Source organism: Arachis hypogaea, chromosome 18 (assembly GCF_003086295.3).
Source record: "Arachis hypogaea cultivar Tifrunner chromosome 18, arahy.Tifrunner.gnm2.J5K5, whole genome shotgun sequence".
Lineage (NCBI taxonomy): Eukaryota > Viridiplantae > Streptophyta > Magnoliopsida > Fabales > Fabaceae > Arachis > Arachis hypogaea.
This window is the reverse complement of record NC_092053.1, coordinates 129,423,821-129,442,002: the sequence shown is the minus strand read 5'-3', so window position 1 is coordinate 129,442,002 and position 18,182 is coordinate 129,423,821. Positions and strand designations below refer to the sequence as shown.

Below are 18,182 nucleotides of genomic sequence, written 5' to 3'. Positions count from 1 at the left end.
TGCGTGCTATTTTAAAGCTGCTTCGTGAGGGTCTAAATCACAAGGCAGCTAGTGGCGATCCCAGTTTTACGATAGATGATGTGGTGGAAGGATCTAGATCGGGGTCTGTGAATTTGAATGGAGAACCACAATGGCCATGGAAATTGAAGGTGGCTAACCTTCCCATGTTCAAAGGAGATGGAGTAGAGGATTGGGTTTTTCGGGCAAGGCAATACTTGGAGACATTCAACATTCCAATTAAATAAAGGATTCGAGTATTATCCTTCCATCTTATGGGTGTAGCCTATGCCTGGTACCGCTGGAGAGTCAACAACAATATTACTTACACCTAGGACTCATTCCTTGATGCTTTGAATGTTTGTTTTGGCAAGAACATGTTCTATGATCCATGAACAACTCTCAAGAAATTGAAGTAGGGTGGTTCCATAGAAGAGTATCAGTGTCAATTCGAAGAACTGAACAACTGTGTGACAGGGCTGAGTTAAGAGTGGATTGTGGCCCTATTTATAGCTGGGCTCCAAGAGCACCTGAAGTGTGAGCTGCTATTGGCTCGCCCCAATTCCTATATCTAAGCTGTCTCTCTTGCCAAACTGCATGAGCAGTAACATTGGGCCTCACCAAAAACAATGGCAACAAACCAAGCTCCTCATTTGGGCAGCCGAATCGGTTTGCACCCAACTAGACCCTACACCCAGTTTTCCAACTTCAGAAACTCATCACTCACACCAACACCTCCTCAACCCATTCTTCTCCCCCCACCTCTTCAACCCATTCTTCCTCACTCGCACAACCATCGCCGGTCAAGAAACTCACCAGCACCGATATACGTGCGCATCGGGAAAAGGGACTTTGTTATTACTACGACGACAAGTATACCCCTGGTTAGCATTGCAAGTCGTCATTGCAACTCTTAGTAGGAAAAGAGGAATTACGAAAATTGATGCAAGAGCCTCAAACGGCAGTCGTTGAACCAGAGTCCAATTCCGATGACACTGGGAAAGGGGATGAACAACCACCCAAGATTATCTTGAATGCACTCGAAGGGGAGTTTCACCCAGAAATGCTTAGAGTTCGTGGTACCCACTTTAATCGACAAGTGATGATCCTCGTTGATGGTGGGAGTACTCATAATTTTGTGAAAGGGTATGTGGCTAGCTTAACCTTAAATTTAGCACATGAATTTAACCTTAAATTTGACTCACAAGCTTATCTTATTAAATTGTTAACAAATTAAACTCGAACTAATTTACAAGCTGATTTAATTCACTTTAAACTTTAGTTAGAACCAAACTTTTAACAAATATGCCAATGAGTAATAGCTCAAATAGTATAGTCTCCCCATACTCAATTAAGAGGTTGCGAGTTTGAGTCTCCTATCTTTGGTAAAAAAAAAAATGTTTAAAACAAATATATTAGAGACTTAAAATTTTTATATTTTTAATGAATTTTTTTTATTTGTAAACTTAATATAGTCTTTAAAACACAAAATAGATAAATTTATTTTTTTAAAGCATTATTTTTAATTTTTTTGAAAGTAAAATATCAAATGTTCAGGTATTCTCTATATAAATGCTACGGTTACCTATCAGCGTACTATACCAAATTATTAAATGCATATTTATGATCTTTCCAATTTTCAAACCCTAAACAATCGTTAATAATTTAAAATTTCAAAACCTTATCAGTTTCAAAATTGATTTCTATTAACAATTAATTACCAATGATGACACATTTTTTCATTAATCCTGAAAATAGAAAATAAGAAAAATAAACACATTACCAATAATTATAAAATGGTAAAAAAAGGGTTTCTTTGCAAAATACTGAAAAATTGAGATTTTAGGTGACCTTAAAAAATAAATTAAATATGTAAAATATAAAATATAAAATTATGATAAAATTTAAATTGTAAAATTGATTGTCATAATAAATCTTTTATCAAATCAGTTCATTTCTTTAAAAATGTAATATTAAAAGATTGTAAAAATTAAATCAAGATTCTAATCAGATTTTTTAAAAGGGGAATGCTAGGTTCCACTTTAATGTTTGTGTAGTTATATATTTATTGTCTATTAAGCATAGTAGCTAGAATCTCGATTTAACTCTTAAAATCTTTCGATATTACGATTTTAAATAAGTTTATCGATTTTACGAAATTTGTACTAAGTCTGACGATTTTACGATTTAAATCTTATTAAGATTTTACGTTTTACGTTTTTTATTTACTTTTTCGATTTCACGTAAAATCTCGATTTTCTCTACCTTATTAAGTATATCAGCATTATAAAATTTTTGACATATAAATATAAATATAAATTATTTGATATTATTATGAAACTCCAGTCCTTTGAGATTTAAATTTAATTTAATTGGATCAATTTAAAAAATTTATCCAAAACCCTGTCAAATTCATGCCCTTCAATTATGATCCAATTTATATAATTTATTTGAAACAAATTCAACTCAAATCTTTTATGATTATGATCAATATATTATTTTAATAATTTAATTTAGAAGATTTGATTAGATTCAATTGGATCGGTTTGTGATTTTGATCTCATATTGAAACCGTCCCTAGATCCATTGAGATGATATTGAAACATGAAAACCCTAATATTCAAAAACTGAAACGATGACGTTACTGATCGTAATTATGAATGACGCGGAGAAGAACGCGTCGAGAGGACTGGTACTGCGCCGTCGTCACACGGCCACCGCAAGAACGCCGCCGCTGACAGACCTTCCGGAGGAGTTGATCATGGAAATCTTGCTGAGGCTTCCGGCAAGGACGCTTGTTTCCCTAAGGAGCGTGTGCAGGTTATGGAGAAACCTAATTTCCGCCCCTGATTTCACCCGCAACCACCTTCGTCGTCGTTCATGCTTACGCGATCCAAGCCTGACTTCGCTACGGATTGCTTGTTACAACAGTTTGCCCCTCGGAGGCAATGGTGTCAGATACGACAGTTTTGGAATTCTGTCCGTACGGTCAATAATGGAGAAACCTTTTGAACCTCCTAAAGTCGATTACTTCAGTGGACAACGCTACAACAGAATCGTTGGTTCTTGCCATGGATTGTTATGCTTTTTTTATGAAGATGGCGACCAGAATACGCATGGCATGTTGTGGAATCCCTGTACTGGATTCACATTCCAGTCACCGGAAATCAGCGGTCAAGCCAGCCTTTGTGGCTTTGGTTACGATCATCTCAGTGACAGCTACAAACTCTTTGGAATTTTAAGGAAGAAAGGGCCTTCTGGTTTGGAATTTAGTACCAGAATTTATACTTTTGGACCAACTTCTTCCTGGAGAAGAATTGATGATATCCCATTATTTGTCCCAACTGACGACCCTTTCATGCCTGATAACATGGAAGGGGTATTTTTTGGCAGTAGCCGAGCATGCACTATTAATTGGAGTGTGAATCAACAGGTGGTTGTTTATTTTGATTTGGATAAAGAGACTTATGGCCATTTTTCTCTGCCTTATACCGATTCAGATGATTATTTTCAGAGGATGGGCACTTATTTATGTATCTTGGGAAACTGTCTTTCTGTTTGTTATGAGCATTTGAACGCACAATGCTGGTTTGTGTGGCAGATGAAGGAATACGGAGATGCTCAATCTTGGACTAAATTGGCAATTATTCCCTTCCATCCCCAACTCGTCAATTTGGGTTCTCCTTTACAATCTCTTTACATCTCGGAAAGTGGTGAACTTTTAGCCATTTCTCCATCTTTAAGAATAGTTTTGTATGATTTAAAGAATGGTAGCATAAATTCACCTGACAGCATAAATTTAAAGGAGAACTATCCTAATCTTTCTCAAAGTATAGGTTTTAGAATGGCTTATATCTACCATGAAAGCTTAGTTTCACCAAAGGGCCTTCAAAGCAACTCATCCAAAATGCTGCTGCAAAAACCTAAGTCTATTGTTTCTTAAAGCCTGTATGCACCTTCATTTGGTGAAGCCTTTTTAGCACTAGTCCACTACCAACTTTGTAATTAATAATGTTATCAAATTTATTTATCCAAGTACTATGTTTATTTGTGTACTGATGAGGAATTGTACTTACTTAGTATCATCCTTTCATTTGGCAATTTTGCATTGGAAAAACTTCATTCTACCCTACTCTCAACTTAATACTTGCATATTTATTTGCTAAACATGCTTAGGAAACTTTGATATTATCTTAACAATATGGTTCGATTATATCTATTTAAGATGATGATGTTTTATCTTTTATGTTTCTGTAATTGAATATGTTCCTATCAAAAAATTAAATTTCTACTCATAAAATATTTTAAACTAGTAATGTACATTAAAATAAATTCAATTCAATTTAATTATATTTTTTATTTTAAAATTTATTTAAATTTTGGATTAAATAAATGTTGCCAGCATAACGTTCGTTACTATTTATTGTTAAATATAACCAAAGAGAGAAATTTAGGATCACATTTGTTTGTGTTATTTAAAACTTTAACGTTAAGAGTAAAAATTTTAAGTACACATCAGAAGTTTAGGATTAACACTCTCTTTTAATTTTTTAACTTCAAAGTTTATTCTTGGTTTCTATATTTATCTTAAATCAAACATGATATTGAGACATAATTCAGTTCAATATAAATACAATACAAAAATTTAATTTAATTTTTGTCTTTCGATTTTAGTTAATCTTTCAAACGCAACCTTTAAATATTAGTAACTCACTAATTTCTCAAAAAATTCTTAACATCCTAACTTTTTTTCTATTTTTAGAACTGTTCATAATGAGTATTTTTTTTTTTTTAACAAAACTTGTAAACATACATCATTAAAAAGAGAGAACACAGTGGGGGAGATAAACTTGTAAATATCATTAGAAAAATAGAACACATTAGTGGTAGAAATTAGATGCAAATGTATATAGTAGAATACATTAGTGATCCTAAGCATGTAAATTCTGTTGAAGCAATTGGATTTTCAACCAGTAATTGTGTGAATACATTAGTGAGTAATTAATTCATATATAATTTAATTAATATAAAAATAAATTATATTAGATAGACATATAATATTACTATTTTTGTTTTGAGTATTATCTATCTACACTTTTTAGATTCAATACATATACACATGTATAAATATACGTGGTTAATGTAAAAAAAATATAGTACAATATATTTATCTAATAAATTCATTAGTTGTTCAAATGCACAATAATAAAATATTGCTGGATATATTTATTTATTGGATATTATTATAATTTTTAGTACTTTTATTTTTATTTTATTTTTTTTATTGTTTAATTAAGTATATTAATAATATTTAATATGTTTTATTGAAATAATTATAATTAAATTAGATTAAATATAGAAAAGGGATCAACTACCAATTTAATACCAAAATATTCAGCCGCTGAGAAAAAAAATCTCTGAATGATTTAAAAATACAACAAAAATAATTAATAATTATTATATTTTTATAAGTGACAAAAAAATTATATATTTAACAAATAATTTAGAGTAATTCTTGGCATACTTATACAAGCGATTAAGGCTTGTAAGCCTTACAAGTTCAATTAAAACTAACGCTCAAAACACGCTTCGAACCATTCTTCTTCCTCTTCGTCTTCTTCTTCTTTCTTGCCTTCTCTTTCTCCTTCTTCTTCTTCTTCTTGCTGCACGTTCTTCTTCCTCTTACTCTTCTTCTTCTTCTCCTTTTCTTTCGTTTCTGCACGTTCTTCTTCATCGTCTTCCTCTTCTTCTTCATTTACGTTCTTTCTCTCTGTTTTATCTTTTTTTTTTTCTATTTTTCATGGTGAAATCGTTTTTGAAGAAGAAGAAGCAGTAGAAGATGAGGAGGAGAAAGAGAAAGAGTTCTGAATTATGCATAAAATGTATTTTAACAAATTTTAGGTGTATTTCTTTAAATCCTTTGGGTGTATTTTCTGTAATCCTTTGGGTGTATTTCTATAATCGTTTGGGTAAATTCTTGTAACCGTTTGGGTGTATTTTTGTAATCATTTTGGGTGTACTTCTGTAATCGTTTGGGTGTATTTCTGAAGTTCCATTATCTTCAAAAGGATTACAGAAATACACTCAAAGGATTACAAAAAATACACCCAAAATTCGTTGCATAATTCAGAACTCTTTCTCTTTCTTCTCATCTTCTGCTGCTTCTTCTTCTTCAAAACGATTTCAAAGCTTGATTTCAGAAACTATGAAAATCGAAAAAAAAAAAAACGAAGAGGAAGAGGAAGAGGAAGAGGAAGAGGAAGAGGAAGAGGAAGAGAAGAAGAGGAAGAGGAAGAGGAAGAAGAAGAGGAAGAAGAAGAAGAACCGTTCTGAGTGTAGTGCTTTGAAAATAGGAAACGTTGAATAACGCATTAAAAGGTCTAGTAACTTGTAAGACTTGTAAGTCAAAAAGACTTGTATGTGTAGCACTCCTCAATAATTTATTCATTTGATCTGAATTTTTGTAACAATATTTGAATAAATATTTAAAATATACACAAAAAAATTCAGAATAAAATTTGATTTCTAGATTTTTTTATTTTTTAAAAAATGTGGTAATTCACAATAAAAAAATAAAAAATTTAAGTGATATGAAATTTTTAATTTTTTAAATTTTAAAAATTAAAAATCTTATTTTTTTAATAATGATTATCAAAATTTGTATCACTTAGTATATATATTTAATATCTAATTCTTTTATCACGTTTTTAAATATTTCAAAAACTTATTTATATTTATCATTCTTTTGGTCATGTTTTTAAATATGTCATAATATTCCTAATAAAAAACACGAACGTTTGGAAGATTTGGCAGCACATTTGATCAGACCCTTTTATGCCATGATGGTAAAAATATAAACAATATGTAAAGCGGCTTGGCTTGGACTCTTCAACAAGGCTTCATAAAAATTCAGACAATCTGATCAGAATTCCTAATCATTTGCTACACGTGTCCTTCAATTATGTAAATCTGTAAATCGGTATGAAATTGTATTTGTACACTGAGTGACCCAAACAACAATAATAAAGTATATGTTATAACTTATAACAGTACATTAAAAAGAAAAGATAAACCTTAACTCTATTATTATATTCATAATACACCAGAATATTTTATAAATTACGAGAATATTGTCTCTCCATATTCACCTAGAGATCACGAGTTCGAGTCTTTCTATCTTTAAAAAAAAAATCAAAAACATTGTTTCTGCAATTCAAGCTATACATCAATTAAAATTGGACTTGGTACATTAAAATGTGCAAGGCTTAACATAAGTGTAAAGTGCAACTTACCTTTCTAAAATTTCCGGTAAACGTGTCTAAAATTTTTATTTTGTTTTCTTTTGCATAAGCAGCAAGTAATGTGCTTCTTCTATTGAAACAGATACATGGATATTCCTGAAATTAAAATCACAATTCACAACTTAAATACTTTTCTAAATTTCTTAGGATCCTCTAGCTTCTCAAGACACATAAGTGAGTGTACTGCCTCCGGGGATAATCATCGGAATCCATATCAGGCAGGGGAAAATGACCATGTCTCTTTGTCCAAATCAAAATAAAGAATCACATGATAAACACTCCAATTAATAGAAGGCATGACCGCTGATTTACAGTGATTGGAATGTGAATCCGGTATAGGATTTCCACAACATGGCATGCTTCTTCTAGTAGGCATGTTCTTCAAACAAGCATCACAATTTATGGTGCACTAATTTAGGCTCACTAAGAAAGTACACTTCACCTCAACTTATAAATCCAAACCACTCCTTTTAAATCTGTCTGCATGTCTTTATATATATAATAGTTTATGAAATTCGAAAAATCTTAGGGGCAGCAATTTTTACCAATTTTGGCGAAGATAAATACCAAATTTTCTTTAATATTGACTTATGTATGTAAACTTTAGTAAATATTAATGTAAATTGTATTATCTTATGTATGTAATTTTTGGTAAATATAAGTGCAAATTATGTATTTTATGTGTAAAATAATAATATTTATTGACCTTATAGTACTACTGAAAAAAGAAAATCATATATAAAAAATCAGTGAATATTATACTAACATACAGTTTAATTCGAATTACCACCTCACTCCACATACATGGGAATACTATAGAAAATTAGGGATGAAAACATAAATTAAAAGACAAAGGTTGAATCAAACTATAAAACAGAACGTTAAAAACATCTTTTTATTATTAAACTTTCATATATTTGTAGTCCAACTTAAGCTTTAATGAAATCAAGTGCAATCTTGTTTTTCATTAATTATTATTTTTATACAACCACCCAGAATTTAACAATAACATAAGCACCTACAACTTGAAATGCAGTATTTGAACAGCTCATGATCAACATTCAGATCACCTCTATTTAATAGTTTTGTTACCTTGGCATGTTTATATTCGAATCAATAGTCTCTGTATAATACTTGAAGATTCCATTTTTTACGTGCCGTAATTTCCCATGAATTGAATAGTCATTAATTATTTTAACAAAGAGACCTTTCTCTAAACAGCCTTGTCATAAATTTTTTTATACATTACCTATAATGAGTTTAAAAAGAATGGGAGTGGGGTAATCACTATATTATATTGAGGAAGAAATTGGAAAGCTAAAAAATGCTAATTGTTATATCAACAACCAAATTTCCATGAATTTTTTTTTAAATTCAGCTTTGCTATCTTAAACCCAGTACAATTTGTCATCAGTGCAAAAAAAGTGTTAAAAGAAATATTTTACGAGAACAGGAAGAAGATAAAACAAAAAGAAGGTGGAATTGGAATTGAAAATAAACATAGTACTGAGATAAATAATTGATAGCATTAATAACAAAGTTGGCAGTGTTAGAAAGACTTCACCAAGAGAAGGTGGAAACATGCTTTTAAGAGTCAATAGGCTTGGGTTTTAAAGTAGAACCTGCTCTAAATACCTAGAAGCTTCAGCAGCGGTTCAACAGGTAAAGGAGGCTTGGAGTGCGGAGGTGAGAGCTACCTGAATAGGATGCAGAACAGAACAAAAAGAAAATTCAAATCAAAAGGCAACCAAACCTCCTGAACCAAATCAAAACAAACCAAACCATCCATGAAACCAACCTTACTGAACGTTCTAAGAAGCTTCTCAAACCTCTCGGTCAATGACACACATAAATTGATACGGGCCCATTAACAACAGCTGCTATTTTCGACCCAATACAAGAAGCTGAAAGCGATGAGGAGGTAATTGGGCCAGATAAAATGTTAGCAAAGCAGAGAAACAAGTTTGTGAAAAAGCAACCAACTTGGATGAAGGACTACTAGCTATGAAATAGAGGCGCTATAGAGTAATAAAATTAGAGGTAGTATCAAGTTAGTTACTTAACAACTTAGAAAGAGAAAAAGCTTAAAAAGGAAGGCAAAGAACCAGAAAATGGTAAAATATGAATTGTTATCATTGAGGAGTGCTTCTCTCACTCGAAAGGAGAAATTATTGTTCATTCCATTTCAGATTATATACGCACACTCATATTTGATTTTACTCAATTCATCGCTGCACGATCTTCTTCTTATTTTGTGGTTGTTATACCTTTGCTTGAGCTTGAATTATTGAACAGGCTATCAATTAGTGCTCTTGTTGAGAGAAGTCCATGATGACTGATGAATTTATATTTGATGATAATTTTTTTTGCTTGAAATGAGTGAATTTTATCATATAAACTTGCATTTATTCATTGAAATAACATGATTTTGTGAATTCTCTCTTAATTATGCTCAATTGTTAAAAACATCTTTTTTGTATTGTCAAATTAATTTCACCTTTATTATATTCAATGCCTTGATATATTTGTTGAGTGATTTCAAGACTAATAGGCAAGGATGACTTGAAATAGTAGAAGAAAAAACATGCAAAGTGGAAGAATTCATGAAGAAACAAAAAAGAAGAACATTCGAATTTGTGCGTATGCACAAGTGAAAAATTGGCTAGTGTGCGTACGTACAAGTCTAGATGCGTGTCTCATTTAAAAAGTCACGTGATTCGCGAATTGGAGATTGTCTTGGCATATTTTTTATGTCTTGAAGTCATATTGAAGCTCAATTTTTGGAGGGGACACACCACACACCATCAAATCATCATATTACGTTTTTTTTTTTGCTAAGTTTTTTATAGTTTTTTTTAGAAAGAGAAACCCTCACTTCTCTCTAGGTTTTATTAGGGTTTAAGCAATTTATGCCTTAGTTTGGATTATAACTTGTTTTAACTGTAAGTTGCTCTTAATTGTCTTATCGTTTACACTATCCTTGTTTTATCCCTTGGATTAGTGATTGAGGAACTAGGATCCTAGAATCATTAATGTCCAACATTGAATGGTAGCTTTGGGTTGTTAATTGTTCTTATTTCTACTAACGCTAGCCTTTTATTAAACTTAATTAGTAAGTTGGCTAGAATTTGTGGATTAAGACCAATTATACCTACTTGGCTTTCTCCATTGTTTAGGGATTAACTAAGTGGAATTAACTCATTGTAATTGCCATGGTTGTGGTTATGACAAGGATATGAATCCTTTAACTCTCAATCACTAATCAAGACCCTTTTTATACATTTGAATTACATTCTTCATTAGTTTATTGCTTTGATCTTTCATAGTTTAATTTAATTGTCTTATAATATAGTTTTAGTCCAATCATTGCTCTTAATTCATGCTTTCTTAGTTAATTGTTTTGCTTGCCTATTAATTCTATTTCTTTGCCATTTAATTGTTGTTGACTCATTTAACTTCTAGTCTCTTTAATTTCCTTTTTATGCGTGAAAACCCCCGAATTTATAACTATTGATGTGCACTTAATTGCTAGTTCAAGGGAGAACGACCTGAAATTAACATTCTCGGTTATTTGTTTGTAACTTTGTGACGCTCTTGTTTAAATTTTGATTCGAGTTGATTATTGGTTTGGAGCTATACTTATAACGAATCCACTCTTTCAATTAGCAAATTTCTAAACCGACATTTGCCTCGCATCAATGACCAAAGGAACTTGATTAACTCGATTAGAAGAATTAACACTCTCCAATAAGCATGAGGTAGTGACATTGAGCCGTGGTTTAGTGGATGCGAACGAACGTATAGCATAGACGCATGCAACAACAGCTTACAATGATGGATTCATCACTGCGTGCTATTGAAAAGCTGCTTCGTGAGGGTCTAAAACACAAGGCAGCTAGTGGCGATCCCAGTTTTACGAGAGATGATGTAGTGGAAGGATCTAGATCGGGGTCTGTGAATTTGAATGGAGAACCACAATGGCCATGGAAATTGAAGGTGGCTAACCTTCCCATGTTCAAAGGAGATGGAGTAGAGGATTGGGTTTTCCGGGCAAGGCAATACTTGGAGACATTCAACATTCCAATTGAATAAAGGATTCGAGTATTATCCTTCCATCTTATGGGTGTAGCCTATGCCTGGTACCGCTGGAAAGTCAACAACAATATTACTTACACCTAGGACTCATTCCTTGATGCTTGGAATGTTTGTTTTGGCCAAGAGAACATGTATTCCTGTCATGTCAATTCGAAGAACTGAACAACTGTGTGACAGGCTGAGTGAAGAGTGGATTGTGGCCCTATTTATAGCTGGGCTCCAAGAGCACCTGAAGTGTGAGCTGCTACTGGCTCGCCCCAATTCCTATATCCAAGCTGTCTTTCTTGCCAAACTGCATGAGTAGTAACATTGGGCCTCACCAAAAACAATGGCAACAAACCAAGCTCCTCATTTGGGCAGCCGAATCGGTTTGCACCCAACCAGACCCTACACCCAGTTTTCCAACTTCAGAAACTCATCACTCACACCAACACCTCTTCAACCATTCTTCTCCCCCCACCTCTTCAACCCATTCTTTCTCACTCGCACAACCATCGCCGGTCAAGAAACTCACCAGCACCGATATACGTGCGCATCGGAAAAAGGGACTTTGTTATTACTACGACGACAAGTATACCCCTGGTTAGCGTTGCAAGTCGTCATTGCAACTCTTAGTAGGGAAAGAGAAATTATGAAAATTGATGCAAGAGCCTCAAATGGCAGTCGTTGAACCAGAGTCCAATTCCGATGACACTGGGGAAGGGGATGAACAACCACCCAAGATTATCTTGAATGCACTCGAAGGGGAGTTTCACCCAGAAATGCTTAGAGTTCGTGGTACCCACTTTAATCGACAAGTGATGATCCTCGTTGATGGTGGGAGTACTCATAATTTTGTGAAAGGGTATGTGGCTAGCTTAACCTTAAATTTAGCACATGAATTTAACCTTAAATTTGACTCACAAGCTTATCTTATTAAATTGTTAACAAATTAAACTCGAACTAATTTACAAGCTGATTTAATTCACTTTAAACTTTAGTTAGAACCAAACTTTTAACAAATATGCCAATGAGTAATAGCTCAAATAGTATAGTCTCCCCATACTCAATTAAGAGGTTGCGAGTTTGAGTCTCCTATCTTTGGTAAAAAAAAAAATGTTTAAAACAAATATATTAGAGACTTAAAATTTTTATATTTTTAATGAATTTTTTTTTATTTGTAAACTTAATATAGTCTTTAAAACACAAAATAGATAAATTTATTTTTTTAAAGCATTATTTTTAATTTTTTTGAAAGTAAAATATCAAATGTTCAGGTATTCTCTATATAAATGCTACGGTTACCTATCAGCGTACTATACCAAATTATTAAATGCATATTTATGATCTTTCCAATTTTCAAACCCTAAACAATCGTTAATAATTTAAAATTTCAAAACCTTATCAGTTTCAAAATTGATTTCTATTAACAATTAATTACCAATGATGACACATTTTTTCATTAATCCTGAAAATAGAAAATAAGAAAAATAAACACATTACCAATAATTATAAAATGGTAAAAAAAAGGGTTTCTTTGCAAAATACTGAAAAATTGAGATTTTAGGTGACCTTAAAAAATAAATTAAATATGTAAAATATAAAATATAAAATTATGATAAAATTTAAATTGTAAAATTGATTGTCATAATAAATTTTTTATCAAATCAGTTCATTTATTTAAAAATGTAATATTAAAAGATTGTAAAAATTAAATCAAGATTCTAATCAGATTTTTTAAAAGGGGAATGCTAGATTCCACTTTAATGTTTGTGTAGTTATATATTTAGGGGAATGCTAGGGGAACAATGAAAATTTTGAACAACATGAACAACTACCAATCAAATGAAAATATACTATACTTTAATTTAATGCTACTAATTAAATTTACTCTTTTAACTCTATTAATTCACATTGTTTACACATTGTTCAAAAATCTTATTGGTTACCTATACTTTTCCATATATTTATTGTCTATTAAGTATATCGGCATTATAAAATTTTTGACATATAAATATAAATATAAATTATTTGATTTATTATGAAACTCCAGTCCTTTGTGATTTAAATTTAATTTAATTGGATCAATTTAAAAAATTTATCCAAAATCCTGTCAAATTATGCCCTTCAATTGTGTAGAAAAAGTATATAAAAAATGGGATCCAATTTATATAATTTATTTGAAACAAATTCAACTCAAATCTTTTATGATTATGATCAATATATTATTTTAATTTAGAAGATTTGATTAGATTCAATTAATTGGCCGTTTGTGATTTTGAACTTATATTGAAAGTTTGAAACCGTCTATACCATTGAGATGCTAATCATAATATTGAAACATGAAAACCTTCCTATAAATAGAAAGCAATAGAACATTAGAATAGACGATCCATCTAGTATAGTCATCTAGCAACGCAAACTCAAACTGAAACCATGACGTTACTGATCGTAATTATGAATGACGCGGAGAAGAACGCGTCGAGAGGGATGGTACTGCTCCGTCGTTACACGGCCACCGCAAGAACGCCGCCGCTGACAGACCTTCCGGAGGAGTTGATCATGGAAATCTTGCTGAGGCTTCCGGCAAGGACGCTTGTTTCCCTAAGGAGCGTGTGCAGGTTATGGAGAAACCTAATTTCCGCCCCTGATTTCATCCGCAACCACGTTCGTCGTTCATGCTTACGCGATCCAAGCCTCACTTCGCTACGAATTGCTTGTTACAACAGTTTGCCCCTCAGCGACAATGGTGTCATATACGACAGTTTTGGAATTCTGTCCGTACGGTCAATAATGGAGAAACCTTTTGAACCTCCTAAAGTCGATTACTTCAGTGGACAACGCTACAACAGAATCGTTGGTTCTTGCCATGGATTATTATGCTTTTTTTATGAAGATGGCGACCAGAATACGCATGGCATGTTGTGGAATCCCTGTACCGGATTCACATTCCAGTCACCGGAAATCAGCGGTCAAGCCAGCCTTTGTGGCTTTGGTTACGATCATCTCAGTGACAGCTACAAACTCTTTGGAATTTTAAGGAAGAAAGGGCCTTCTGGTTTGGAATTTAGTACCAGAATTTATACATTTGGACCAACTTCTTCCTGGAGAAGAATTGATGATATCCCATTTGGCCAATCTGGTGTCCCAACTGACGACCCTTTCATGCCTGATAACATGGAAGGGGTATTTTTTGGCAGTAGCCGAGCATGCACTATTAATTGGAGTGTTAATCAACAGGTGGTTGTTTATTTTGATTTGGGTAAAGAGACTTATGGTCATTTTTCTCTGCCTGATACCGATTCAGATGATTATTTTCAGAGGATGGGCACTTATTTATGTATCTTGGGAAACTGTCTTTCTGTTTGTTATGAGCATTTGAACGCACAATGCTGGTTTGTGTGGCAGATGAAGGAATATGGAGATGTTCAATCTTGGACTAAATTGGCAATTATTCCCTTCCATCCCCAACTCGTCAATTTGGGTTCTCCTTTACAATCTCTTTACATCTCGGAAAGTGGTGAACTTTTGGCCATTTCTCCATCTTTAAGAATAGTTTTGTATGATTTAAAGAATGGTAGCATAAATTTACCTGACAGCATAAATTTAAAGGAGAACTATCCTAATCTTTCTCAAAGTATAGGTTTTAGAATGGCTTATATCTACCATGAAAGTTTGGTTTCACCAAATGGTCTTCAAAGCAACTCATCCAAAATGCTGCTGCAAAAATCCAAGTTTATTGTCTCTTAAAGCCTGTATGCACCTTCATTTGGTGAAGCCTTTCTAGCACTAGTCCACCACCAACTTTGTAATTAATAATATTATCAAATTTATTTGTGTACTATGAGGAATTGTACTTGTTTGGTATCATGCTTTTATTTGACAATTTTGCATTTAATTAAAAAAAAAATCCTAAAAAAATAATTCCCCACTCCATTAGAAAAACTTCATACTACCCTATACTCTCAACTTAATACTTGCATATTTATTTGCTAAACATGCTTAGGAAACTTTGATATTATCTTAACAATATGGTTCGATTATATCTATTTAAGATGATGATGTTTTATCTTTTATGTTTCTGTAATTGAATATGTTCCTATCAAAAAATTAAATTTCTACTCATAAAATAATTTAAACTAGTAATGTACATTAAAATAAATTCAATTCAATTTAATTGTATTTTTTTCCATTTTAAAATTTATTTAAATTTTGGATTAAATTAAATGTTGCAAGCATAATGTTCGTTACTATTTATTATTAAATATAACCAAAGAAAGAAATTTAGGATCAGATTTGTTTGTGTTATTTAAAACTTTAACATTGAGAGTAAAAATTTTAAGTACACATTAGAAATTTAGAAAGATTAACACTCTCCTTTAATTTTTTAATTCCAAGTTTACTCCTGATTTTTATATTTATCTTAAATCAAATATGATATTAAGACATAATTCATTTTAGTATAAATACAATACAAAAATTTAATTTAGTTTTTGTCTTTCAATCTTAGTCTTTCTTTCAAACGCAACTTTTAAATTTTAGTAACTTACCGATTTCTCAAAAAATACTTGACATCCTAATTTTTTTTTTTTTTTACTTTTAGAACTGCTCATAATGAGTATTTTTTTTTTTTTTAACAAAACTTGTAAACAGCATTAAAAAGAGAGAACACAGTGGGGGAGATAAACTTGTAAATATCATTAGAAAAATAGAACACTTTAGTGGTAGAAATTAGATGCAAATGTATATAGTAGAATACATTAGTGATCCTAAGCATGTAAATTCTGTTGAAGCAATTGGATTTTCAACCAGTAATTGTGTGAATACATTAGTGAGTAATTAATTCATATATAATTTAATTAATGTAAAAATAAATTATATTAGATAGACATAATATTACTGTTTTTGTTTTGAGTATTACCTATCCACACTTTTTAGATTCAATACATATACACATATATAAATATATGTGGTTAATGTAAAAAAAAATATAGTACTATATATTTATCTAATAAATTCATTAGTTGTTCAAATGCACAATAATAAAATATTGCTGGATATGTTTATTTATTTATGAAAAAGCCTAGGGCCCAACAATTTTTGTGTTTTGTGGCCAGCACTTAACTATCAAAAGAAAAGTGAGTGATCTCCTACCATTGAATATAATCTCACACCATTAAAAATACTATTGATGGTCAATTGATGGTTACAAAATACAAAAATTGCTAGCCCCATAACACTCCTCTTTATTGAATATTATTATAATTTTTAATACTTTTATTTTTAGTTTATTTTTCCATTGTTTAATTAAGTATACTAATAATATTTAATGTGTTTTATTGAAATAATTATAATTAAATTAGATTAAATATAGAAAAGGGTCGACTACTAATTTAATATAAAAAAATTCATCTGCTAAGAAAAAAAATCTTTGAATAATTTAAAAATGCAACAAAAATAATTAATAATTATTATATTTTTATAAGTGATAAAAAATTTGTATATTTAATAAATATCTTATCCATTTGATCTGAATTTTTTAATAATATTTGAACAAATATTTAAAATGTACACAAAAGAATTCAGAACAAAATCTGATCTCTAAATTTTTTTATTTTTCAAAAAATTGTGATAATTCACAATAAAAAAAATTAAAAATTCAAGTGACATAAAATTTTTAATTTTTTAAATTTTAAAGATAAAAAATTTTATTTTCTAATAATAATTGCCAAAATTTGTATCACTTAGTATATATATTTAATATCTAATTCTTTTATCATGTTTTTAAATATTTCAAAAACTTATTTATAATTATCATTTTTTATCACGTTTTTAAATATGTCATGAATCCCGCTAGGGAGCTAATGGGGTATTTGTACAATGTGTACAATGGGCTACTTATTTAGCCCAATATGAGTTAAAAATAAAAATTACCCACGAAATAATAAATTTAAAAACTCTTATTCAGTTATTTCACATCAAATTTTAAATTTCAAATTCTCTAATTTCAAATTTCAAATTTTTAAAAAATCCAGTTAGTTATTTCAAAAAAATAACTATATGAAATCTTCCAATACTCTCTTTTTTTTTAACCGCGGCCACCCCACCTTCATCAATAATCATCACATTTCACCGTCGCTACTTGACTTGCCACACGCCACTCACCCTTAATAAAAATAAGGGTTAAGTATGATTTTGGTCTCCAACGTAGAGGTCGAAAATCGGAATCGTCCCCAACTTTTTTTTTTCCTACGAAATAGTCCCCAAAGTTTCAGTTTATTTTAAAATCGTCCCTCGGACGAAAATACCCTTCTCCCTTCACCCCAAAATCAACCACCACCACCACCACCAGAACAGAAGCCTACGCCCAACCAGAACCACCACCACCACCATCAGTATCATCATGGTCATCTTCATCTTCATCAGAACTTTTTCCAAAATCAACCAAAATCAATCAGAAGTCCAAGCTGAACAAGAACCCACCACCACCCCCACCATTATCATCATGGCCTCATCATCATCATCATCAGAAAATTCAAGCAACATGCACTTTGAACAATAATCAACAAATTCAGCAGCAACAATATTCCAAATTTAAATTTCACTAACAACAATATTCCACAACAAATTTAAAAAAAAATCCAAAATTTAAAAAAAATCCAATTCACTGGTGGTGGTGCGGTAGTGCGGTGCGGTGCGGCAGGACGGCAGGGCGGCAAGGCGGCAGGGCGGCGAAGAAGCTGGTGGTGGTGCAGCAGGCGGCAGGGCAGCAGCGCGGCAGGACGGTGGTGCGGTGGTGCGGCGATATGG

General features: G+C 31.7%; 2 protein-coding genes across 2 annotated transcripts; both read left to right on the top strand.

The window, feature by feature from the left end:
• Positions 1 to 2,632: 2,632 nt before the first annotated feature.
• On the top strand, positions 2,633 to 3,940 carry LOC114925810 (F-box/kelch-repeat protein At3g23880-like). The gene has a single exon (XM_029294959.1). The coding sequence runs from the start codon at positions 2,633 to 2,635 to the stop codon at positions 3,938 to 3,940; it is 1,308 nt and encodes a 435-aa protein (XP_029150792.1).
• A 9,868-nt stretch (positions 3,941 to 13,808) lies between these two features.
• Positions 13,809 to 15,122, top strand: LOC112770541 (F-box/kelch-repeat protein At3g23880-like). The gene has a single exon (XM_025814883.1). The coding sequence runs from the start codon at positions 13,809 to 13,811 to the stop codon at positions 15,120 to 15,122; it is 1,314 nt and encodes a 437-aa protein (XP_025670668.1).
• The last annotated feature ends 3,060 nt before the right edge of the window (positions 15,123 to 18,182 follow it).

Bases quoted from the DNA above. Each gene is read 5' to 3' on its own strand.
- LOC112770541 (XM_025814883.1), top strand. From the start codon at position 13,809: ATGACGTTACTGATCGTAATTATGAATGACGCGGAGAAGAACGCGTCG.
- LOC114925810 (XM_029294959.1), top strand. From the start codon at position 2,633: ATGACGTTACTGATCGTAATTATGAATGACGCGGAGAAGAACGCGTCG.